Here is a 25859-nt window from a genome sequence, read left to right as displayed (position 1 = left end):
GGGTTGCCAAGGCAGTATCACTACAGAAGTAGATTGCCCCATCTTCCTTCCGAGGAGTGGCTGGCGGATTTGAACCACCAGCCTTCTGGTTAGCAGTCAAGTGCCTTAGGCACTATGCTACCAGAGCTCCTTGGTTTTGCATAGATGCCCTTTATTATGTTGAGGAATGTCCTTTGTGTTCCTATTTTGCTGAGAGTTTTGATCAGGAATGGGTGTTGGATTTTATCAAATGTCTTTTCTACATCAATTGATATGATCATGTGGTTCTTCTCCTTTGTTTTATTAACGTGGTGGATGACGTTGATTGTTTTTCGAATGTTGAATCATGCCTGCATACCTGATATGAATCCCACTTGGTCATAATGAATGTTCTTGATATGTTGTTGGAGTCTGTTGGCTAGGATTTTGTTGAAGGTTTTTGCATCTATAGTCATGAGGGATAGGGAGCTCTAGTGGCGTAGTGCCTAAGGCACTTCACTGCTAACCAGAAGGCTAGTGGTTCAAACCCACCAGCCATTCCTCAGAAGGAAGATGGGGCAATCTACTTCTGTAGTGATGCTGCCTCAGAAACCCAAGGAGGGGTCGCTATGAGTTGGGTCCGACTCGACGGCACAAAACAGCAACAACATTCATGAGAGATATTGGTCTGTAGTTTTCCTTTTGAGTGATGTCTTTGCCTGGTTTTGGTATCAAGGTTATGCTTGCTTCATAAAATGAGTTAGGGAGGATTCCATCCTTTTCTATGTTTTGGAATAGTTTGAGTAGGATTGGTATCAGTTCTTCTCTGAAGGTTTTGTAGAATTCTCTGGTAAAACTGTTTTGGCCTGGACATTATTAGTTGGTAATTTTTCGATGACCTGTTCAATTTCTTCTTTTGTGATGGGCCTGTTCAACTTTTCCACATCAGTCTGCATTAGTTTAGGTAAGTGGTGTGTTTCTAGAAATCTGTCCATTTCTTCCAGATTTTCAAATTTGTTGGAGTATGGTTCTTCGTAGTATCCTGATATTATCGTTTTTATTTCAGTTGGTTCTGTTGCGATGTCACCCATTTTGTTTCTTACTCGTGTTATTTGTATCCTCTCCCTCTTTTTCCTTTGTTAAATTTGCCAGTGGTTTGTCAATTTTATTGATCTTTTCAAAAAACCAACTTCTGGTCTTACTGATTTTTTCTATAGCCCTTCTATTTTCTGTTTCATTGATTTCTGCTCGAATCTTTATTATTTTCTTTCTTCTGGTGACTGTAGGCTTTTCTTGCTGTTCTTTTTCTAATTGTTGGAGATTGGTTTAAAGTGTTGATTTTAGCTCTTTCTTTTTTTTTGATGTGTGCAGTTATTGCTATAAATTGGCCTCTGATCACTGCTTTTGCTGTGTCCCAAAGATTTTGGTATGTTGTGTTTTCATTCTCATTTGATTCAAGGAATTTTTGAATTTCACTTTTTATTTCTTCTCTTACCCAGTCTTTCTCAAGGAGGGTGTTTTTTCAGTTTCCATGTGTTTACTCTTTCTGTTGATCTTCCTATTGTTGATTTCCAATTTGATAGCATTATGATCTGAGAAGATGCTTTACAGTTAGGTATAAAATAAGATAGATGGATCACTGATTCTCCCAAAATATAATATTACAGTTTTGGGGTATTAGTGAATAACTATACTGAATCTCTATGTGGCTTACTCTAAAGTGGATTGAAACTGAATAGTCAGTAGCGCTGATTGTACACTGTTTCAAAACTAAACATGCATCGGATCTGCAAACATGTTATTAGCATCTGATTTTTAAAGGAAACTGTTTAAAGGTTCCATCTGTCTACTTCTGCCAACTTGCATGCTGCAATCAATGAAAGTTGTTAGAAATAATTTTCTTAACAGATGTTAAAAAGTGCCCTAGGTGATCGAATTAAAGAAAAGACTGCAGATGAAGAGGAGGATGCTGGGAATGAAGAGGTGGAGAGAGGAAATGTTGAGACACTGTCTCAGCATAGTGACAGCATCATGGAGTGTTGGCCAAAGAAGCGAAGGCCAGGTACTTACCCAGAGATACTTACCCCAGAGATACCGATCCCAGGTACTTACCCAGAGACACTTATCCCAGGGATACTAATCCCAGAGGTATTAATCCCAGGTACTTCCTAGAGATACTTAGCCCAGAGATCCCTATCCCAGAGAGGTCTGAAACATATACATCTAAATAACCTACTTAGGCAGTTCTCATTTTTAATTTATTTTTTATTCACTTACTAAGTATTTCGGAAATGTATAAGAGCTTTAAAAATAGTTTCTAGCTAGCCCCCTCATCTCCACCATCGAGAAGCAGCTGATGTCATGAGTACATCTGCTTTAGGCCTTTTGTGTTTGAGAGTTGGAATCCTCTGTCCTGTCTACAGTCCTCTCTTTACTCCTTCAGTGAAACCACTGTCTCAAAGTTGGTCTCTTTTTCTCTGATCTGTTTTATACTTTAACAGCTTCTACATTATTTGTCTAAATATGCTCTTTTATGTTTGTAAAATTTACATAGATGCTACACGTATATTATTCTGTAACTTGCTTTCTTCTGTACCATTGTTTTCTACGTCTGTCGGTACTTACAGATCTAGTTCATTTTAACCACCGTGTAACTAAGTTTGTACGATGTACTCCATCACATGAGTAGGAATACTGCTTGCTATCTACCCCTGTTGCTGGACATTTAGATTATTTCCAGTTTATTATATAATCTTAGTATAAACAATTCTGCAGTGAACAGCTTGTAACATGTGCAAGGAATTTTGTAGCATCTACATTGTGTAGAATTGTTGAATCATGGTGTATGTACTTTTGCCATTTGACAAACTGCTCACCATGATTGTGCCCATTTACACTCGGATCAGTGTGCATGACACTGTCTGGTTTGCCACATCCTTTCAGATACTTGCTATTGTTTGATCTTCTGTTGTTCAAATCCAAATAGTTCTCTTGTCTTCCACCAACTAAAACTCTGCATGTTTTATCTCCTTGGTTATGTCATCCCTTGTTTCTCTAGAACTAGTCTTTTTCTCAATCTAAAACTTGCGTATCTTTTTCAGTTGTTTCTGTTCCTTTAAGAATACTGTCTTTCCTCCTCCCAGTTATTTCCTCTCTCCTCCCTTTCCCTGGCTAATCTCTAGGAAGCCCCACCGAGTAACCTCCAAGTACCACTTACTCTACACATACACCTGATACCGTTTTGAAAATACCTTGTAAGTTAAAATGTTATTTTAATTGGGTCTTCAGTTTCTAAAGAAAAACACGTTATAGATTGAGTTAAAATGTCATAAAAACATCTGTCCTTTAAAACAGATTATGCCAGTCAGTTTTCTTAGTAACTTAGAATTTAAACAAATTTGAAAGACTTAAATTAAGAGAATGAAAAAGGAAAAATAAAAGTGGTCAAGGAGTATTTGAATTTTCTGGGAAAGTTTACTTAGAAAGGTACCCAACTAATGTTCTCGGTCTTGGACACACACTGGCAGGGGCTTCCCTCTTCCTCTCAACTAGGAACATCTGCCAACTGTGGAACACAGGAAGGGTTGTGGAGAGATCGCTGGCAGTGAGGCATCAGGTGGGCTGAGTTACTGTGAAGGGGCAGTTGGGACTGCCTGCACGATGCTAAACTACATGAACTTTTGCTGCTTTCTAAGGATTTGTGAAATGGGTTTATATGTGTATGTCCCACCTGCTCAGGACCTAGATAAATGCAAGGACAGCAGACACACTTCTCAGGTGCTTTATCTTTTCTCTCCCGTCACCAAGAGCACCACCTGGTGCCCAGCAGCATCCCACATGTTGCTCCATTTTCAGCCTGAAGCTGAGTACAGCCCCTAGCTGCTGCTTCCTTGAGACAGTACCCGTTTGTGTGCCTCTGCCTGTTGAGTTGGTGGGACTGAACATGCAAACACACACAGGTTATTGGAGAAAATACATTTAGAAGATTCACCAATTCCTCCTGGATTTGTTAACAACTACTTGGTTTCTAACTTGATATTTCTGGCTGTCAGGGATGAATGGTGTGCGTCTCTCTGTATTGCAGGACTTGCCACACACAGAAAGCCACCCTGCAGATCCCGTTCGCTCTCTCCCTCTCCAGTGAACAAACACAGGCAGCATCACATGGAGAGAACAAAGCAGCGAAAACCAAAAGAAACAGATACCCACCGATTCCAAGCTAAGGTATGTCCCTAGTCGTCTACTGCTGTGGGGAGCAGATGACGCCATTTGCCCCCAGCTGGATGCGAGTGAATATGCTGTCGGGTAAAGGCTTAAAATGTATTTAGTGTTCTTGAACCAAGTGGATGATAGAGAAAATACGTGACATAGCTTTTGTCCTTCCATTAGGGGGCATAAAACTTGCACTCACGAAATTATAAAAAAAAGTAACTTGGTCCAGTGGATTAAGAAAAACAAGAGTGGTGTGAGTTGGTATTTTTAGAGAGCTTTAGTGATGAAGGGAATCTGATGTGGATTAAATATGACAGGCCCCTTGAGCTACAGGTAGATTGAGAAAGTACCCCAATGGGCATAAGAGGTGGTGGTTAAGATTCAACAAGGAGAATGGTATGGTTACCAAGGAAAACTTTCTTCTGTGCAGTGGAAATTGAGAAATGTAGCATCGATTTAGGACACTTAATTTGCTGTACTATGTTCTGTTGTTGTTGTTGTTATTTGCCGTCGAGTCGGCCCCGACTCATAGCGACCCCTCCTTGGGTTTCCAAGGCAGTATCACTACGGAAGTAGGATTGCCCAACCTTCCTTCCGAGGAGTGGCTGGTGGGTTTGAACCGCCAACCTTCTGGTTAGCAGTCAAGTGCCTTAGCCATTATGCTACCAGAGCTCCCGTACTATGTTCTATAATGGTGAAAAACTGAAACTAATTCAACTGTCTTCCAGCAGTAGTTAACATCCACTCAGATAACATCAACTTCAATTGGTAGTATCAAAATAATGATTCAAAACTGGTGGAACAAAAATTATGCACTTGCAATTTCATTTTATGTCACTATTTCATCTTTGTTAATGCAGATATATGTTAGAGAGTGTGAAAGGAGCTAAAACAAAGTGAGTGAGCCTGATATCTTAGGGCTGGCAGGATCCTAGGTGAAGTTCTTTCATTTGTAAATGTTTTTAATAATATCATATGACCTTTACTCCACTAGGCCTTAACTGAAGCATTTGAAAGTGAACTAAGAAGAAACAAAGTTCAAGAGAATGTTGGACCTCTAAGGATAAATGAGGAGGAGGAGGACACAGTGGGTAAAAGTCCCCACTTCAGTGCATGCCGTTTGAGCCAATCAGTGGGAAGTCAGATGATCTTTTTAAAAGGGAAAAAGAATTAACAGGGCTTTAATCATTGGCTCCTTAGGAAAAGGCAGGATTTCATTCCATGATGGTAGGATTTTAACTCATTCTTCGAGTAGCCAGGTTGCTCAAATGTGGTTAAGAAAAACTAGCACATTCTCTTCCTACCCAAGACTTCCATCAGTCTTTAGGGGCTTCTCTTATTAGCAGTTCTCCAAGGTTTAAAAATAGTCTAGGCTGACAGAGTTACAAAGAGAGTAAGAGAAGGCATGAGAAAACGCCAGTTGCTCTATGCCTGGTTGTAAGAAAGCTAAAGCAGAAGTTTTCATTGGTTACAGAAATTAGGTGAAACCATGAGAAGTAAAGGACCGGGCAGTGTTTCGTTCTGTTGTACACAGACGGAGTCGCTATGAGTCAGAACTGACTCGACGGCACCCAACAACAACGGGAAGTATGCTTATTCTACAATGTTAATGAATAAAATGGTATAAAATACAGCATGGTTACAACTGAGCCTTTCTGTGATAATTTTTCAATCTATAGGGGAAAAGTTGATACAACAGCGAGAACCATTAATAGTGGTTACAGTTAGGGTGTGGGACTGTGGGGACTGAAACTTGAAAGATTCCATGTTTTCAATTCCAAGAGATGTCAGAGGCCAAAGGCTGCTTTTAGCTTACTCTGGAATATTAACCAGATTTCAGAACTTGGAAGTTAGGTGGTTTGGCTGCCAATTAGTTACCTGTTTTTGTCGATATTTAAGATGATGTATGAAAGTTATTAGACCTCTCTCATTTCTATTCTGTTTTGTATCTGCTTCTAAGGAAAAAATACACAGAGAAGCTGTTCATAAGGGAACGCCAAAACCTTGTCAGCCTTGGAAGATTTACTCCAGAAAAGCCACAACTCCAAGTTCAAGAGGTGGCTTCCCAAAGCCAAATAAAGCAGTTCCAAGTAAGAACCACAAAATTGTCCTTTATGGAAAACAGGCACCATTTGAAAGCATGTGCTACATTCCAAGGACACAGCACTGAAAACCAGCATGCACGTAGCTGGAGGTAGCTCCTCCTCTAGCACTGCCATATGGCTTGGGGCTCTGGAGAGCAGGAAACTCAGTGTCTCGGGCCCTGTGCGTTGGCACCGAAGAAATGCGAGGACTGCCACCTGCTGCGGTGGCAGTAGTAGTCACACTCTGTATTCACTCACTCTGGTCACCTTTCTGTTTCTGGGAAGTTGCTAGAATGAATGGGATGCTCCCAGGCAGGCAGGTGACTTGTACAGCTCCTATTACATTGACAATGAGGGTCAGAGTCCCAATACCAGGAGATCTAGGTCACATGAAAGGCCAGTCTGCCAGCTTCCCAGGTACATCCCTTTAGACAGGCTTTTTATTCTAAGCACATGCCTGCCAAGCAAGCTGGAGTCTTGTTTTCCACACAGTGCATCCACTCACAGGCACTGAGGCAGCCACACAGATGGAACAGTCTTTACCACACCAGCAGGTCATCAGTCAGAATGATTGAGCTCCTTTTTATCCTTACTAGCGGTAAAGGGCTTATTCCAGTCAAAGAAGGAATCCAGAATTATATATTTAGAATTGTTCTTTTCAGGATCAGAACCACATCATGTAGATAAACTAAGTAAAGGTGGGATGAGAGCACTTGTAAAAAGTTGTCAGCCAGTTTGTCAAATGAAGAACTTCTCATTTTACTTTGCAGTGAAAGTGTACGAACACAGTCTCCTGCCTCTGATGCTGGAGCACTTTCCATTTCTTTCTGTTTCTGGCCAAACACTAAGCAAAATGTGGAGACAGCAAATTGCACAGATTGAACAGCTCATAAAAGATGCATCTGGAGAAAATAGGTCCAAGAAGAAACTCCAGGATGAAGTAAGTTACTCTCAACTGTACAATAAGTAGGGATATAAACCACAGAGGAGGTAGCTTATCTTTGAGAACCTAGGGGACAACATCATTAACCTCCTCTGTGTCCCCCTTATAGATAGAAGAAGCCTTACGAAGGCATGACCTCCTTACTGCACTTGTCAAGAAAGAATATGAACATAACAAGAGACTGGTATGTCAAGAGCAAGTTGGTGTTAAAATTTGAAGAGGAGGGTGCTAAATGTTCTATGTACAGTTTCATTTAGTCTTTATCATAATGTTTCCTATGAAATGAAGAACCTGAGGCTGTGAGACGTTAAGCAACTTGCCTGAGTCCCACTGTAAGTAGGGGCAACACTGACCTAATTCAGGTCTGCCTCTGTATCTCCACAACCCCTTAAAGGTGCCAGGTGGTAGTAACTAGTGCTTTTGGCCCTCCCCCCATCTTTCTCAGGCCCCAGGTAGAGAGCTGAGTAGTTTGCCAGCTTCCGTTGTAATTTAGTGGGTGGTGGGTGGTTGGTGTTTCAGTGGTAGAACTGTGGCCTTCCCTGTGGGAGACCTGGTTTTGAGCCTGGGCCAGTGTGCCTCCTGCGCAGCCACCACCTGTCAGTGGAGGCTCGTGTGTTGCTATGATGCTCAACATCAGTGGAGTTTCCAGACTACAACAGAGTAAGAAGAGGGACTTGGCAATCTAAACCCAAAAAAAGAAAAACCAAACCAAACCCATTGAGTAGATTCCACCTTACAGCAACCCTACTTTTGAAAACCGGCCAGTGAAAACACTGGGTCAGTCACAGTAGTCCAATCCTCAGTCCGTCATGGGGAGGCCCAGGACCAGGCAGCATTTCATCCCGTTGTCCATGGGGTCAGCATGGATAAGGGCCTTAATCGATGGCAGCTCACAACTGTGGTTTGGATTGGGAATAATACTCAACATGTTCTCCAACGTTGAGTAGAATGGAGAGGCTAGAGGTCGCAGACACTGTGGCAAAGGAAGAAATTTTAAAACCTTTGATTGAGGTTGCAGGTGAGAGAAGCCACGAGAAATATAATTCTAAACAATTTCAGAGAAATAAGGCGAAGCTTGAATTCAGGAACGCATGTGGTGCTTTGGGAGGGTAGAAAAGAACAAAGAGCCTAGCACCTTGCTGGAGGTTTTATGTGCACACCTTCATCTCATCCTCACCACTTTGCAGGCACTGTGCAACTTCATAATGAAGAGACAGTTCAAAGGTTTATAAGCCCCCTTCCCACTGGGACGTGGGGAAAAACAGTTTGTGCAATCTTTAGTTTTGGCCTAATCCAGTACTGTTGGAAACTTGAGTCTTACTTGAGCGTATTTCAGAGTGCTGTTTTCTGACTTCTGTTAAGCTGGCATCTGGTGTGACTTACGCAAGCTCCCTGATGGAACAGGGAGGAGACCCTTGAATCTACCAGTAGTGCTTAGGATCACTGTTGCTGTCTGCAATGGGAGCTTATCAGGGCTGCCCCTCAGTCTGAGGACTGTCAAGCTGAGGGGCCTGCCAAAGCCTGGAGGACTTCTGGGAACCAGGTCTTTCTCCTTCTATGCCCAGCCAGGCGGCCACTGGCCTGAGACCTGATTTTTAATTTGAAGGCATCACGAGAGGGAGTAGGACAGATGGGAACCTTAGGGTCTGTCTGCCTCTTGTCCTTACCTCTCTTTTCCCTTTCGCAGCAAGACTTCAGGGATCGCATTAACAGGCAGAGGTTCACTCAATCAAAGATAAAAGAAAATCGGCAGCAAATTGTTCGTGCCCGCAGATACTATGATGATTATAGAGTTCAGTTGCGTGCAAAAATGATGAGAATGAGGACCCGGGAAGAAATGGTAAGTATGGTTTTTCTGTTTGGTCCTGTTAAAACTGAATTTTACAGTTCCATTTCAGAGTCTCCTTTGTGACTCTTGTCACAATTTGAATCCAACTTCAAATTCTGAAATGCAGATTGTGAAAGTTCTTTCTTGTTCATGCTTCTTTTTCTTACTCTTGTGCATCTCAGTCTATTCTCAGTTTCCACTGCTCTCATCTTCATGGGATGTCTTAATTCACTCTGACCTCTTGCACATAGGAACTGCCCAGTACAACTGTGAGAGGGGTTTGTGAGCATGGAACTTAAGTTGTGATTAGATGACTTAAGATTCCACATAAAATCAGGAAGAGTGAGAACAGATGTCCTGTGAGGTGTTTCCACAAGGTATTTGCTGTCTCATTGTCCTGATCAAGCTGAAATGTTTATCTTTTGGGATTCCAAAGTGGCAATAAATTTTCTCTCTACAGAAAAATACTCTAGTACTAACAGTTAACTGGATGCTCTGAAGTGGGTCCTACTATTGTCTTCATTTCCAGAGGACACACTGTAAAGCTTTCAGAGGTTAAGTAACTTGTTTAAGGCAATACAGCTAATCAATAGCATGGCTGTCAGAACCAGTTCTTCCATCAAGAATGGAAGACAAACCCTTTAAACAATTTGTTTGACTGTGGCCTAATCAGATGGCAGATATCTCACCCTCAGTTATGCACATGTGTGGGTGTAGCATTTGTTTCTGCTCTGGGCTCCTGTCCTGTATACATGGTTGATGGAGAATTCTTTTCTGAAAGCATCAAGAATCTTTGGGATACATGGAAAAATGCTCAACATCATTAGTCATTAGGGAAATGCAAATCAAAACCACAGTGAAATACTGATTTACGACCACCAGGATGGCTAAAATGAAAAAGACAGAACAAGTGCTGGCAAGGATACGGAAAAACCAGAACCCTCATACAGGGCTAGGAGGATTGCAAAACAGTGCCGCTGCTTTGGAAAACAATCTGGCAGCTCCTCAAGGTGAAACGGAGAGTTACCTTATGACCCAGCAATTTCACTTCTAAACATCCACAGAAAAACCTGTACATATGTTCATAGTAGCATTACTCATTTCAAAAAAAGGGAGAAACTACCCAAATGTCCAACAACTGATGAATGGGTAAATAAAATGTATACCCACACAGTAAAGTATTACCGACTATCATATATACAAAGAAATGAAGTGCTGATACATGCTCTAAAATGGATGAACTTTGAAAACAGTATGCTCAGTGAAAGCAGCCTGCTACAAAAGAACACATATTGTACGATTAGATTTACACGAAATGGCCAGAGTAGGCAAAGCTAGAGACAGAGATAAGTTAGTGGCGGCTGGACACTGGAGGGAGGAGAATGGAGAGTGACTGCTGATGGTCACAGGGATCTTTTGGGGTGATGGCTACACACCTATGTGCTTATACAAAAACTACTATACCTCAATAAAGCTGTTATTTAAAAAGTTGGCAAAATATAATCTGTGTATCTCTACTTAGGCAAAATGATATTCCTCAGTGACATTTATTTTTATGATTAAATAACAGATATTTAAGAAACTATTTGAAGAAGGTTTACAAATTCAGAAGCAAAGATTACGGGACCTCAGAAACTATGCTAAAGAAAAGCGAGATGAGCAAAAGAGACAGCACCGAAATGAACTGGACTCGATGGAGAACTACTACAAAGACCAGGTGGGCCCACTCACTTTACATCTTCATATGCTTAATCCTGACCACTGTGTAGACAGTCAACTTTGCTGAACAACGTCCAGGCAGAACTTTGCACTACAGGTAGACCACTTTACAGGCTGAAATTTAAGATTAAAAATAAAGCTGGTTCTTGGCCATAGTATAGCATCTATACTGCCCTACTTCCATTAAAGTAAAGATTTTAAGCCTACAAATACAAGATTTATTACACTTGGACTACAAACATTGACTGTAGGGTTTTTCTCTTCCCTGTAAACAGTTTTCTTTGCTGGCAGATGCCATAGCACAAGAACGTCAAGAACTCAAAACCAGAGAGAAATCCCAGGCCCAGGTAATAATAAACAATAAATCATTTATTTACATTTTTAGGAAATAGGAAACTGTGTTACCCAGTCTCAGGGGAGTGGAGAGAATACAAATTAAAAAAAAAAAAAAAGGGTCCATCTATGGTCTGAGACAATTATCTTGTGATTTTAACTTGACCTGTTCAAGTCTCTATGAAGAGCTGCTCAATTATTAAAATTATTGGTGGAGCCTGATGAGCAGGAAATTTGAGAGGGAATAAAAAAATGAAGGCCTGTATAAATGTGACTCACAAGGTGATGTGAATTCTCTTTTAGACACTGCACAAGGTGAAGAGAGAACTGAGGTCTAAGATGGAAAAGGAAATCCAGCAGCTGCAGAACATGATCACCCAGAACGACGACGACGCTTTCTTCCGGGAACTGGAAGCCGAGCGCTTCAAGTCCCGGCTTCACCTGGCTTCCTTTCAGTACAGTAGAAACCCCTTCCCCTGAGGCCTGCCTTCACCAAAAGAAGTTTCTGGAGCCCTTACCAGACCTGAGCTAGAAATGAGCCATTAAACAGCCTAAACCAGAAGAATCATTTTAAAATGCCTAATCTATGTATTCATTCTAGTACTTTGTATGAAATTTTTAAAAATAAACATTGTTTTCTTGAAGTTACTGCTCTTGAATTTGTAACTAAAACCTTCAAAGAGGGAACAGAGGCACACATTCTTCATTAGCCATATCTGAGTTAAAAGCAATTAACAAGCCTGGCCTTTTACTATGTTGTTGTTATGTGCCGTTGAGTCGGACGCAACTCATAGCAACCCCTCCTTGGGTTTCCGAGGTAGTATCACTATGGAAGTAGATTGCCCAACCTTCCTTCCGGTACAATAGGTCAACAAAAATGGGGTGTGTGTGTGTGGGGGTAGCAGTTATGACCAAATAAAAACACCTAATTCATTAGCTTCCAAATCCAGCCTTGCTGAAACATGTTTTATTTGGGATTTCAAGCCATTCAGACCTTCATCCAGCTGATTTGAGAGATGTGAGTACTCTCTTATCCTAAAAACATAACACTTGAACTGCCTTAAAACTTTTTTGTCCTTCTGGTTCTTCATTTTATCTATTTTTTTTTTTTGGGGGGGGTTCTTTTTGCCATTATCAGTATCACAATCTTTAGAAGACGTGAGTGGTCTGAAAAGTTGATTCCGATAGGCCCTCTCATCTCCACTCCCACTTGCTGGGCTGAAGACATACAAATACATACGTAAGTGGGCAGGACACATAGGGTTCCTCACCCACCCTATGGGCTGTTAAGGGTACCTCCTCACTTCCTTCACTTAGAGAGCTGTGTGAGAGAAGTGGGGTTTTATAACTCATGTTAGATACTGATGCCCTACCTAAATCCTAGCCCAAATAACTAAAAAAACTGTTGCTAATTGGCAACAGTTGAGCAGATGATCGGGAACTACAGCCTCCCCTTCCCACAGTAACAAGCAGTAATGAGGCCAACAACTGTATGAACACAGACAAAGGAGGTGCTACCTGTCCTAAAGTGAGCGACCAGCTGCCTCTTGTGCTGGCAAGTCTGGGATGTGGGGTACTTAATCTTGTGCACCCATCACAACTGACTGCTTTGTACCCCCCCCCCCATTAAATTCTGAGTACTGAGTCTGAACTTCAGCCTTTACCAAGACAAAGGTCAAAAGCACTCATCTGGAAGTTCAGTTTCCAAGAACCATCCAAAGTTGTATCCCTATCAGCTTGTACACAGTCTGGCATGTAACAGGAGCACAGTAAGTATCTGTTACATGAACAGAAAGTCGTATTTAGGCAAATCCTTTTTTTTAAAATTGTGATTTGGGTGAAAATTTAGAGAGCAAATTCACTTTCCATACAGCAGTTAACATATACTTTGTCTCATGACATTTGACTACAATTTACCCCAATGCAACAGCTGCCCTCCCACTTCCTCTTGATAGTTACCTCTTCCCTGTGTCCATCCCTCCATGCATTCCTGCCCCCTGAGCTGTCTCCCTGTGCATAAATAGTAGGGCAAATAACTTTTAAAAGATTAATAGCAGATGATGTATAAATGAAATCTGGTTTATCTAGTTTGCTGAAAGTGTTAACAGGAATGTAATCCTACTTTTGGTGTAATTATCCCTTTATCCTGTTACTAGGCTTTTGGTCTATGTCCTATCTTGTTTTGTGTAAATCCTATCGTGCACATATGGGGTATAAAGTATGAATAAATGCCATCAGTAACATGGTTAACATTCATTATAATGAAGGGACAGACTTTTCTGGTCACCACAGAGTAGAAAACTTTCAACTACAGAGTAGTCAACACTTGTAGGTAATTTAAAGGCCATTACAATACTAAAATCCTTAACGTTCTGTAACTTTACAAATTTTAGATAATAAGCAGTCAATATGGGCATATAAGACAAAGCAAAGCCAAAGAAACTTTCAAAAGGATATAAAAATGGACACCAAGCCCACTCCTTGAACTTTAATCCACTGCTACTTACACTGTTTCCCCAGCCATGATTCCATTCTGTTGTGTACCTATACTCTGGATGGAAAAAAATACAATATTTATTTATGCCTTTTCACTCAGGTAGTTAGCAACACTCATGGATTCTCATAGACAGAGGTGGGAATCATGAACTATAAAGCCCACGATTTCACTAATCAACACTAAGGTAGAAAAGGCAAGTACAAGGCCCCTGTACCTGAGCTCTGTCCTCGAGAGGCCTGAAAGACACTGCTGTAGGACTGCAATGCTCTTCCCCACTAAGCCTGGACTGGCCTCAGAAAAGCATCTCCATAGAGTCTCCAAACAGCCACTGGCCAGCTGCCATGGCCGGCAAGAATGAGCATCTTTCCTGCTCTACACAGGGACAGAAAGGGTTGGGAGCTCCCTGAAGCTCTGCTGTGCGACATGGGCATCGAGCGGAGCTGACATGCTTCCTCCTGAACTTCCCTCTGGCAGATGGCATGCTGTCACCCTTCACAGAGCCAGTAACATTTCTGGAAACAATGCATTACAAACTCAATGTTCTTTAAAAATCCTGATGCTGCGACAGTGCAAACAGCATTCACTTTATTGCTCAACCTCGGCATGGGCAAGTACATAGTTAATTTTTAAAAACCATTTATACAGATGTTATGATAAAGCTCATGTAACAGCTGAGTGGAAATACAAAGAATATCAAAGCTAAAACACTCTGTAATAAATACAAATACAATGAAAACAATAAAACTTTGTTTTTTAAAGTCAGTTTGAAAGAAGGAAGAATATTACATTAAGTGAACTAAATACATCTGGAAACAAAACAACTCAGCATTTGGTACAATCATCATCCTCACATAAGAATGTTCAATACCACAAATGGTACCCGTTGATTGTAGGCTGCAGCTTCAAAATGAAGCAGAAAGCGCTGCTCTACCAAATCGGAAAGATGGCTGGGCCAGCCTAACTTCCAGCAATGCAACCAGCTCAATGCACCACAAGTTCAAATCAGATTTAGTGTTGTGAACAGAAGAAACATTACATCATTTTTAAAAGAAGGGAAACTTGTGCTCTGGTCTGTAAATACAAGGAAGAAGAGAGAAAACAAAAAAGACTCGGTAAAAATAAAGCCCACTGAGGGCAACAAACTATGTGCAAAACAAATGTACACTATACACAGCACTATTTAACAACTGTTTACACCAGGAAATGAGACCCTCCAAAACAAAACTCACCTCCCTATTCCTAAGAGCTCTACAAGATAATGACTGTTCTTAATTAGGCATCACGATGAAAAGGCAAGAGCATGGGAACGCTGACACTCCATTGCCTAAATAACACAGCTACAGAGGATGGATAAGAAACCACCAGGTAAGAGGGATATGTGGAAATAAATATTCACATTACACGTGAGGTGCAAGTCCAAGGTTCAATGACACTGGGGTCTTTTGTTTGCTGAGCACCTATTTGAAAGTAATCAGGTAATTCTGAAATGGAAATTTAAATCATTATGTTGTTATAAATCATGTAGGTGATACCACAGACTGGTAGCAAGGGTAATTTATTTCTTTTAAAGCTCTATTTAAGAAATCATTATTAAAAAGTTAAAAAGGCACTCAAAAAGTGGTATTTGCCTGCCCTATATTGTACATTATAATAACTGATAGTAGCATTTCATCATTACTGCATCTGTCAGTCATGACTTCTATAAAATGTTGCTCACGTCCTTTCTGCGGAAGGATTAAGTATAGGCACAATTATAAACTGCACTAAAACCAAACCCAGCCTACTGCCATCGAGTCGATTCCGACTCACAGCAAACCTATCGGACAGAGTAGAACCACCCCCATAGGGCTCCAAAGTAGTAAATCTTTACAGGAGCAGACTGCCTCATCTTTCTCCCATGGAGCAGCTAGTGGGTTCAAACCACGGACCTTTGATTTAGCAGCAGAATGTTTTAACCACTGCACCACCAGAGCTCCTCCAAACTGCACTAGTGCTTTCTTTAAAGATGAGCCTGCAGCCAATAAGGTACTGTTGTGAAAGCTGAGAACTAGTGATGATCAAATAGTATAGAAACCATTTATGTACATTTCAAGATTTCTTCATTACTACCAAGAACGAAGTAGGTAAGAAAACAACGTTTGGGAAGAAAAAGATCACTGTAAGCACATTACACAGTAAACTACAGTTATGCCTAAGACTAGCTTATAGCAAATTTGGCCAAGTGAAATACATTTAAACACTTAGAAACTACATAGGTAGTTTCCAACTTTCCTTTAAGCAGCAAAATCTCCACCTCTGTTACTCCCTCCTCCTTCGCCTCCCAGTGAAAGCTTACTTGGAATCCACTACAGAAGAGAAAGATGACCTGCTCTGAGTACTAGCTGGGGGCTTAGAGGCTCCTGCTAACAGCCACTGAGGCCCCTCGCCTCTTCCTCTCTCCTCTCAAACCTTTACTCCAGAGGCACCTCTGAGGAACCCTTTGGTTCCAAGGAACACAGATAGAAAACCACTCTATGACATGAAATAGAGCACAAAGGGCGTATTCACCTGATAATTTAAAATGCAAAACTGAAACAATTCTACCTCATCAAAAATTGTTATTCTTGATTATTTCACATCAATACAGGAAGAAGAAAAAAAAAAGAAAAATAGTGCAGATCTGTGATGGCTGAATTTAAAAATCCACTCATGGTTTCAGATGCTTCTAATCCCCCAGACAACCACCCCAGAGTGCCGGCTGTCTCCTGGATCGTGTAACACGCCACACCTCTGGATATTCCAGATCAGATGTTGGTCTGCAAACACAAAAGGGACTGGGACCATTACTTCCAAAACTAACTCTTCAGTTAAAAGTAATTCACACCACAGAGTTGAATCACTATCTCTTTAGTAACCATACCCCCACCACCTCCACCACCTCCACCATTTTACATCAGGTAAAAGCAGGGCAAAGTTTGCTAAGCAAACGTTAGTGAATTTTTCCTTTTTCATCATTTCAGTTGTTTTTCATCATGAGCAGCTAAAACAGATTCAGCATGGTTTACTTGACAGAAATGTACACTGTAATTAAAATACAATATAAATTAGGCGCACTTGTAGGAGACTTTGGTATACAGAAATAGCAGATAGCAAAGAAAAGCTGACTCAGCAAAAGAATGAAAATACCATCCTATCTACATGATCTCAGGAGCTATAAAAAAATGCAGTATTTCCATTTAAGATGAAAAGTAAATCCAAAATACCTGATCATACTGGTTCCAGATAAAAACATTAGAGTTTGCTTATTTTATTATTTTTTTTAAAGTCTCTTAAGCAGGGAGCTCCTGAACACATCTTACTGAATCAAATAAACTACTAAATTTAGACTGAATAGGTTGCCTTAGGAATTTGACAACCAAAAATGTATAGCTACATTCCAGGATTCATGCCTGAAAAATACAAAAAAGCATCACTTAGACTAAGTTGAAACATATAATGCAAAATAGAATGCTTTGCTATATATAGGAAAATGTAATTAAATATGTAAGTAGCTTAATTTTTTTTTAAAGATAATGATTCTTTTAACCAATTTTTTACAAAGTTAGAATAATCCAAAATAATTTTATTTTTTTACAAAGAGCAAATACAGGAGCTGTTCAAAATTATGTATTCAATCAAACTGAACTGTAACTTGTACCGACTGCTGAAGCTGTCCTGATGTTTCAGAGACTTGAAATCTGTGAAGCGATTTGAATAGATTACCTTTTATAAAAATAGTAGTAGTCTTTAAGTGTCGAATACTGCCTAACTCTGGAAATGTAGGAAAAGTCAGCATTCTTTAGGTTCAAGGTATTAATTTTAAATAGCAGCTGAATGTGGTCTTATGGCAAAGCATAAAGACCCTTTTTTCCTTGAAAAGGAATTTCAAAATTGTCCTTTCCCCTCACAGTGTCCTAAAATTTAAAAATAAAAAAAAAAGGGGGGGGGTGTTCTGTATTTCAGCATTCCTTGAAACTTTGCTGAAAGAAGGCTGTCGGTCAGGGGCATAAATAGAGTCCTGGGTTAATCCTGGCGTCATTCCACAGCAAATCCACATGTTTCTTCGATGGCTGTTAGCAGCTTTTCATAGAGCTTTTCATAGCTTTCATAGGGTGGAATGTCAATTCTATTGAAGCTGTGAATAAGCAAATCAGATTTTATATAGTTCATTCAAAATAAGTACACCAGTCTAGGAAATTCATACTAATAAAGCTACCTCATTCCCACTGTGCTGCACATAAAATTTCTTCCAAAATAGAAACCACCACTTTACAGTTCTCCTACTAATCTCTGAGTAAGTTTAACTTTTAAATCACTTACAAGAGTTACTTAAAATCCCCCCTCCCTTTTTTTTTAAGACACCCTGATGGCACAGTGATTAAGCGCTTGGCTGCTAATCAAAAGGTTCACAGTTCGAACCTACCAATTGCTCTGCAGGAGAAAAATGAGGCAGCTGGCTTCCATCAAGATATCAACCTTGGAAACATTATAGGGCAATTCTATCCTATCCTAGATAGGGTTGCTAAGAGTCACAATCAACTCAACAGCAAGGGGTTATGGTTATCATTCCTTCGAAAGGAATGCTTAGTAGTCAGAACAACAAATAAAAAGTCAAATTTGTATGAAACTAACACAAATGTGGAATGGGAAAAAGGCTACAAACATAACTGACCAAGTGTGAGCTTTCGGCAGGTTGTTGGTACAGGCATCTATTTGGTGTATGGTGAAGAGTCGGGGGCCTGCAGCACCTGCAAAATACGTCAAAGTGGTCAAATCATTGCAGCTCCATGTTTACAGTCTTAAAAATCTTACAATAAAACTGACACATCAACTCCAGGGTCTCGGGATAGGAGAATGCAGGTGAATCCACACAAGCTACCATGGGGCAGCTAGAAAGAACATGGGCTTTGACAGCTGGAAGTGACCTTGAACAAGGTGGGGATCTTTCATATGCATTCTTTAACAGTATTTCAATTTGAGAAAAAATCCATGATTGAAATCCTTTTGTCACCTTCCAACTTCTATAAAAAGCAATGTTCCAAAGCATGAGAAGAAATGTAACTAGGCCAATCAAAGAAAACACACACACACACTTTTTTTATGACAGGAATTATCAGGGAATTGAAAGATGACAGTTTAATGAAAAGTTAGGCTTCATACCTCAAACTGGGCTGAGAGTAAAAGAGAGCTAGTCTACTGAATAAATTTCAGTTAACACAGATATTCTATACAAATCTATGCAGGAGAAATACAATTTCACTTTAGGCATCCCATGGAGTCTGATAACAATGAGTTCTCCAAAGAGGAAATGTAGGCACAACTCAAAATAAGTCTTCCCCATGAACTCAGCATGTGATGGTGGGCAGCACTGTTGGTTATGTATCAGTCTTTGCTTTGTATGTCCTCAGTCATCACCAGCACCAACTTTGAAAATAAAGGGCTCAAGGGATTGACTTCCAGCAAGATGGCAGAAAAGGCAGACAAGCTACACAGACCCTCTTCAACAAAGAAATGAGAACCAACTGAAACAGATACAGAAGATAATCCTGGAGCTCTGAGCTTTCAAAGGAAGGATAAAGAAGTGGATTAAATACCAGCTAGTAGAAGAACCTGAATGAAAACAGTGAATAAGGAGACGAAACGGAGCTGCAGACTGTTAGCTATCCTGAAGGCATGGCCAGTTTAAATATTTACAAGTGGCATTAGGATCTGGACAGCAACTTAAGAACCTGGCCATGTTTGCCAAGGACTACATGGACAACTGCACTGGTGGGTCATGACTAGGAAGGAAAACCAGCAAACAAGAAGAGTGTAGAATTTCAGTTGTCCTGAGGGTGCAGCCGTTTTGAATATCTGTGAACATTGCAAGTGGCATTCTGATCCCAGTGACCTAAGAATAGGCTCCACTTGCTGAGGACAGCACAGGCAACTGCACTGGTGGCTAACAACTGGAAATGTGCGCTATTCCCTTTGTTACTTTTATACCCCACACCCTCTTGGTGAATACAGGTGTGCCCACCCTCCACGTTCACCCACCTACGGGACTGGCAGGAAGTCCATTCCAGCATGTGCCCTGACAGAGTCTGGGTATCCTGCCCTGCTCCCTGTCCCCACCCAGGTTTGATTTTGTTTGTTTTAAATGCTTCTTTTTCTCCCTTTCTTTTTAGTTTTTTTCTTTTTCCCTTCCCTGGTTCTTGTTTTCATTTTCGCCCTGCCCTTTTCCTGGTTCCCATCTTTTTTCTTTCTTTTGGTTCTTTCCAACCTTTGTTTTCCTTTTTGCAGTTTTCTTGTATCTCCTTTATTATTCTTTTACTCTTGCTCTTTTCTCTTATTCCCCACTCCCTCAGACACTGTGGAGTATTTTTTCTATTTATATTTCTTTTATCTTTTATAAGAATTTCTTTAACTATTTCTTCTCATTCATTACCTTTCCTTTTTTTTTTTTTTAATTTTTGGTGATTGTTACTGTTTGTTTATGTGGTTTATGTTTTTTGTCCTCTTGTTTTTACTTTCTTGGTTTTTTAATTTTTTATTTATTTTGTCTAACTGAGCGGGAAAACGCAACCGTGCCCATACGACCCAATCATACACATACCTGCTCCAGCCTCACCTATTGAATGCGGGCCACAACTTGCTTCTGTACCAACTGACCAATGACAGACGATGGCCAATACCAGCCCAATTTACCCTTAACTGCTCTTCACAAACAGCTAACAGATCTGTGCACATACTCCCATCCTCTATCACACCCACCAGGAGACAGACAGGTGTTGAGTGCCCAAGTGCTGCCAACTAGCAAATAGAGGAGCACAATACCCTGCTTACTCAGATATATTAAAAAACAAAACAAAGAAAAAAAAGTCTTGGGTGAATCACACCAACATACAATCACCAATTAAATATAAATACAATGATGACACAATGTCTTAGAGACAACAGACAATCACAGTCCACTCAAAGAAGCAGGATTGAAAAAAGTACAAACAAGGGGCTAGGACAGAAACCCAGAAAACTTCCCGGAGGAAGAAACAGCATTGGAATTCTGTGATAAGGAATTCAAAAGAATTATATTTAGGTACCTTCAATGGATTAAGAGACAGATCAACGAAAATACTGACAAAATTAAGGAAAATACAGACAGAACTCTAGAACAATTTAGGAAATCAATACAAGAACAAAGTGACAAATAAATGAAAAACTAGAAATGATGCAAAATTTACAACTAGAAATCCACAAGATTAATACTAAAATTTCAGAAACAGATAACATATTGAATGGGGCAAAGGAGTAGAATCAAATCAATGGAAGACAGAATTAGTGAGACTGAAGACAAATACCTCAATACTAACTACTGTGTTAAGGGATCAATCAGAAAAAGACCAAAACAAAATGAAGAAAGCCTAAGATTTATGTGGGATACCATCAAGAGGAATAACTTACATGTGACTGAAATTCTAGAACAGGAAGAGGCAAATAAAACCACAGAGAAAAATGTCAAAGATTTGTTGGAAGAGAATTTCCTGATATGATAAAAGATGAAAATATACCCATTAAAGAAGTTTAATGAACCCCAAACAGGACAGACTCCAAAAGAAAATCACCAAGGCATATTGTCCAACTTACCGAAACCAAAGACAAAGAAAGAATCCTGAAAGCAGCACAGGAAAAACTAAAAGTTATCTATGAAGGGCAACCAATAAGACTAAACTGATTTCTCACCAGAAACCATGCAGGCGAGAAGGCAACGGTACGATATACATACAACTTTTAAAGAAAAATATTTACAAGCAAGAATTACAGATCCAGCAAAACTGTCCCTCAAATATGATGGTGAAATTAGGACATACCCAGATAAGCAGAAATTAAGGGAATTTGTTAAAATCAGACCAGCCTTATAAAAGATGCTAAAGGGAGTCCTTCGGACAGAGAACCAACAACGGCAAACAAAAACTGATGATTAACACACATGATGATACAACCCAGAAACCAACCCAGTTATAGAAGTATCCAAAGTAAAATAAGCTTACAAGACCGTAAACAGGGAACCAGAGATATTAATTGGTAAATGAAGACAACTACAAACCAAAAAGATAAACAGTGTAGTTACAGAACTTCTAAATGATGAGGAAGTCAAGACAGTTGTGAGACAGAACAGACTGTTCTAAACTTGGGAAGAAAATTATAAATCACAAGGGAAACACAAAGAAAAATGATAAACCTTTGCACCAAAATAAATAACGGGACAAGCACAAATATTTAGCAAATACTAAAATAATAGCGATTCGACAGCACCTACCAATGACGAAACAACAGCAACAAAGTAAATGATAATACAATTCATAAACAAAATTAGCTCAGCACAGAAAATTATATGGAAAACATCAGCAACACCATGAAAAACACGTAACAAAATGACAGCAACAAAGTCATACTTGTCGATAATGACACTGAAAGTAAATGGATTAAATGTACCACTCAAGAGATGAGAGTTGCAGACTGGATAAGAAAACATAAACCCATCAGCATGCTGTCTAAAGAGACTAAAAATAAAAGGTTGGAAAAAGAGATATCAAGAAAATGGCAATCAAAAAAAGAGCAGGAGTGGCAATATTAATTTCTGATCAAACTGACTTTAAGACAAAAATCACCAAAAGAGACAAAGACGGGCATTATATAATGATTAAAGGATCAACTGAACAAGAGGACATAACCATAATAAATATCTACACACCCAATGAAAGAGACCCAAAATATATAAATGAGACTTTAACAGAATTGAAAAGACAAACAAATGACTCCATAGTAATAGCAGAAGACTTTGATACACCACTTTCAATAAAAGATAGAACAACTGGAAAGAAGTGCGACAAAGACACATGTGGTAGTTATGTTTGTGTGTCAACTTGGCTGGGCCTGGTTGAGTGGCTGGGCACCTGGTGGTAGTTATTCCCCATGATGAGACTGGCAATCAACACCATGGTGGGATCTACCACCAGCAGCTGAGTAGCTGCCTTTGGGATATGGTCTTTTTTCCTGTATTTAAGGAGAAGGCTTGGGAATGGTCTCCTGTTTATGGTATGCTTGGGATCTTGCATGTAGCCAGGTCGTTGCTCAGCAGCCTGCTATGCTCTGCTGACCTTGGGGCTTACAATGGACTTAAGTTAACGGCCTGCCCTGTGGTTTGGTAACATCGGGACTGTGCCATTTTATCTGTCAACCTCATTTTATCTGTGAACCTCAGCTTCAGCAGCCAGCAGCTTCTGAGTGAAGAAATGCCTCTAGCTTCAGTGGGCCAGAAGCTGGAGGGAAAGCTGAAGCCCAAGGCTGAGGGGCTTTCACTGAACCCCTAGAGCCTGGCATTTTGAACTTGGACTTAAAGCCTCCAAATTGTAAGAATAAACTCCTGTTTGTTAAGGCCATCCCATTTGTTTAAAAATGCTAAAATACTGCAAAGCATCTTCTCAGATCACGATGGTATAAATTAGAAATCAACAGTAGGAATATCAATGGAAAAAGAGCAAACATATGAAAACTGAGTAACACCCTTCTTAAAAACTAATGGGTCCCAGAAGAAATAAAGAATGAAATAAAAAAATTCCTTAACTCAAATGAAAATGAAAACACAACATATCAAAATCATTGGGACACAGCAAAAGCAGTCATCAAAGGGCAATTTATAGCAATAAATGCACACATCAAAAAAGAACAACATGACCAAGTTAAGGTGTTGATATTACACCTTAACCTAGTATCTCCAACAATTAAAAAAAGAATAGCAAAAAAAACCCTACAGTCACCACAAAGAAATAATAAAGATTCAAGCAGAAATAAATGAAAAATAGATCAACAAGAAGTTGTTGTTGTTGTTTAAAAAAAAAAAAAGATTAATAAAATTAGCAAACTTAACAAAGGAAAAGAGGGAGAGAATACAAGTAACACGAATAAGAAACAAACTGGGCGGTCACAACAGAACCGATGAAATAAAAAAGTTTAAAAAATCACAATACTATGAAGAACCATACTCCAACAAACTTGAAAATCTAGAAGAAATGGACATATTTCTAGAAACATACTACTTACCTAAACTAACACAGAGTGGGGTGGGAAATTTGAACACACCCGTAACAAAAGAAGAAATTGAACAGGTCATAAAAAATTACCAACAAAAAAAAAGTCCTGGCCTAGAAGGTTTCACTCAAGAAATCCACCAAATGTTCAGAGAAGAACTGACACTAATCCTATTCAAACTATTCCAGAACACAGAAAAGGATGGAATTCTCCCAAATTCATTTTATGAATCAAGCATAACCTTGACACCACAACCACGCAAAGGCATCACTAAAAAGGAAAACAACAGACCAATATCCCTCATGAATACAGATGCAAAAATCTTCAACAAAATCCTGGCCAAAAGACTTCAACAACATATCAAAAAAATAATACATTATGCTCTGGTAGCGTAGTGCTTAAGGCACTTGACTGCTAACCAGAAGGCTGGCGGTTCAAACCCACCAGCCACTCCTCGGGAGGAAGGTTGGGCAATCTACTTCCGTAATGATACTGCCTCGGAAACCCAAGGAGGGGTCACTGTGAGTCAGGTCTGACTCCATGGCACATAACAACAACAACAACAACAACAACATGACCAAGTGGGGTTCATACCAGATATGCAAAGATGGTTCAACATTAGAAAAACAATCAACGTCATCCATCACATAAATAAAACAAAGGAAAAGAACCACATGATCATATCAATCAATGCAGAAAAGGCATTTGATAAAATCCAACATCCATTCCAGTTTAAAAAAGAAAAAACTCTCGGAAAAACAGGAATAGAAGGGAAATTCCTCAACATGATAAAGGGCACATATACAAAACCAAAAGCCAACATTATTCTCAATGGAGAGAGACTGAAACCATTCCCCTTGTGAACAAGAACCAGACAAAGGTGCCCTCTATCACCACTTCTATTCAGCATTGTATTGGAAGTCCTAGCCACGGATATAAGGCAAGAAAGAAATAAAAGGCATCCAAATTGATAATGAAGAAGTAAAACTATCCCTATTTGCTAATGATACGATCCTATACCTAGAAAACTCAAGAGACTCAGCAAGAAAACTATTGGAACTAATTGAGAAATTTAAAGTAGTGGCAGGATACAAGATCAACACAAAAATCTGTTGGATTCCCCTATACCAGCAAAGAGACTGATGAAAAGGAAGTAAGGAAATCAATACCATTTACAATAGCTACCAAAGAAATAAAATACTTGGGAATAAATCTTACCAGGGACACAAAAGATCTACCTATACAAAGAAAACTACAAAACACTACTTCAAGAAATCATTAGAAATCTACATAAATGGAAGAACATACCACGCTCACAGATTTGTTGTTGTTGTTATGTGCTGTTGAATCGGATCTGACTCATAGTGACCCTTCCTTGGGTTTCTGAGAAGGTATCACTATGGAAGTAGATTGCCCAACCTTCCTTCAGAGAAATGGCTGGCGGGTTTGAACCACCAGCCTTCTGGTTAGCAGTGAAGTGCCTTAGGCACTACGCTACCAGAGCTCCTTGCTCATGGATAGGAAGATTAAATATTGTGGAAATGTCAATACTACCCAAAGCAATCTAGATGAACAAGAAGTTGTTGTTGTTGTTGATATAACAACAACAATACAATACAATCCCAACCCAGATTCCATAAACATTCTTTAAGGATGTGGAAAAAGCAATCATTCATTTTATATGGAAAGGAAAGAGACCTCAGATAAGCAAAGCACTACTGAAGAAGAACAAAGAAAGAGGTCTCACACTCCCGGATCTCAAAAGCTACTATACAGCCACAGTAGTCAAAACACTCTGGTATTGGTACAATGCACATACAGACCAGTGGAACACAATTGAGAACCCAGAAATAGATCCATCAACCTATGGTCAGCTGATATTTGACAACAGGCCAAAATCCATTAAAAGGGGAAGAGACAGTGTCTTTAACAAATGATGTTGGAAAAACTGGATATTCATTTGCAGAAAAATGAAAAAGATCCATACCTCACAACATATACAAAAAATCCAGATGGATCAAAGACTTAAATGCGAAACCTAAAACTATAAAGTTCATCAAAGAAAAAATAGGGGCAAACTTATGGGCCCTAATTTGTGGCATAAATAGACCCAAAAGACACAAATGACAGAAGATACACTAGATGACTGGGACCTTCTAAAAATTAAATTTTTATGTGTTTCAAAAGACTTCTCCAAAA

General features: G+C 39.7%; 2 protein-coding genes across 2 annotated transcripts in view; one reads left to right on the top strand and one right to left on the bottom strand.

The window, feature by feature from the left end:
- The window catches only part of CEP95 (centrosomal protein 95), a 30576-nt gene extending 19019 nt beyond the window's left edge, over window positions 1-11557 (top strand). Inside the window, exons 11-20 of the mRNA XM_007959903.1 lie at window positions 1867-2020; window positions 4043-4182; window positions 5165-5257; window positions 6131-6260; window positions 7025-7194; window positions 7307-7381; window positions 8885-9037; window positions 10596-10742; window positions 11020-11091; window positions 11381-11557. Of these exons, the coding sequence (XP_007958094.1) occupies window positions 1867-2020; window positions 4043-4182; window positions 5165-5257; window positions 6131-6260; window positions 7025-7194; window positions 7307-7381; window positions 8885-9037; window positions 10596-10742; window positions 11020-11091; window positions 11381-11557 (1311 nt within the window). The remainder of the gene's footprint in view (window positions 1-1866; window positions 2021-4042; window positions 4183-5164; window positions 5258-6130; window positions 6261-7024; window positions 7195-7306; window positions 7382-8884; window positions 9038-10595; window positions 10743-11019; window positions 11092-11380) is intronic.
- Window positions 11558-17627: 6070 nt separating this feature from the next.
- The window catches only part of SMURF2 (SMAD specific E3 ubiquitin protein ligase 2), a 124398-nt gene continuing 116166 nt past the window's right edge, over window positions 17628-25859 (bottom strand). Inside the window, exons 19-20 of the mRNA XM_042783543.1 lie at window positions 18265-18340; window positions 17628-17727 (exon numbers count right to left, since the gene is read on the bottom strand). Coding sequence (XP_042639477.1) covers window positions 17628-17727; window positions 18265-18340 — 176 coding nt within the window. The remainder of the gene's footprint in view (window positions 17728-18264; window positions 18341-25859) is intronic.

This window comes from Orycteropus afer, unplaced genomic scaffold (genome assembly GCF_000298275.1).
Source record: "Orycteropus afer afer isolate SDZICR_OR568_19922 unplaced genomic scaffold, OryAfe1.0 scaffold00018, whole genome shotgun sequence".
Taxonomy (NCBI): domain Eukaryota; kingdom Metazoa; phylum Chordata; class Mammalia; order Tubulidentata; family Orycteropodidae; genus Orycteropus; species Orycteropus afer.
This window is presented reverse-complemented; position numbering and strand designations above follow the sequence as displayed.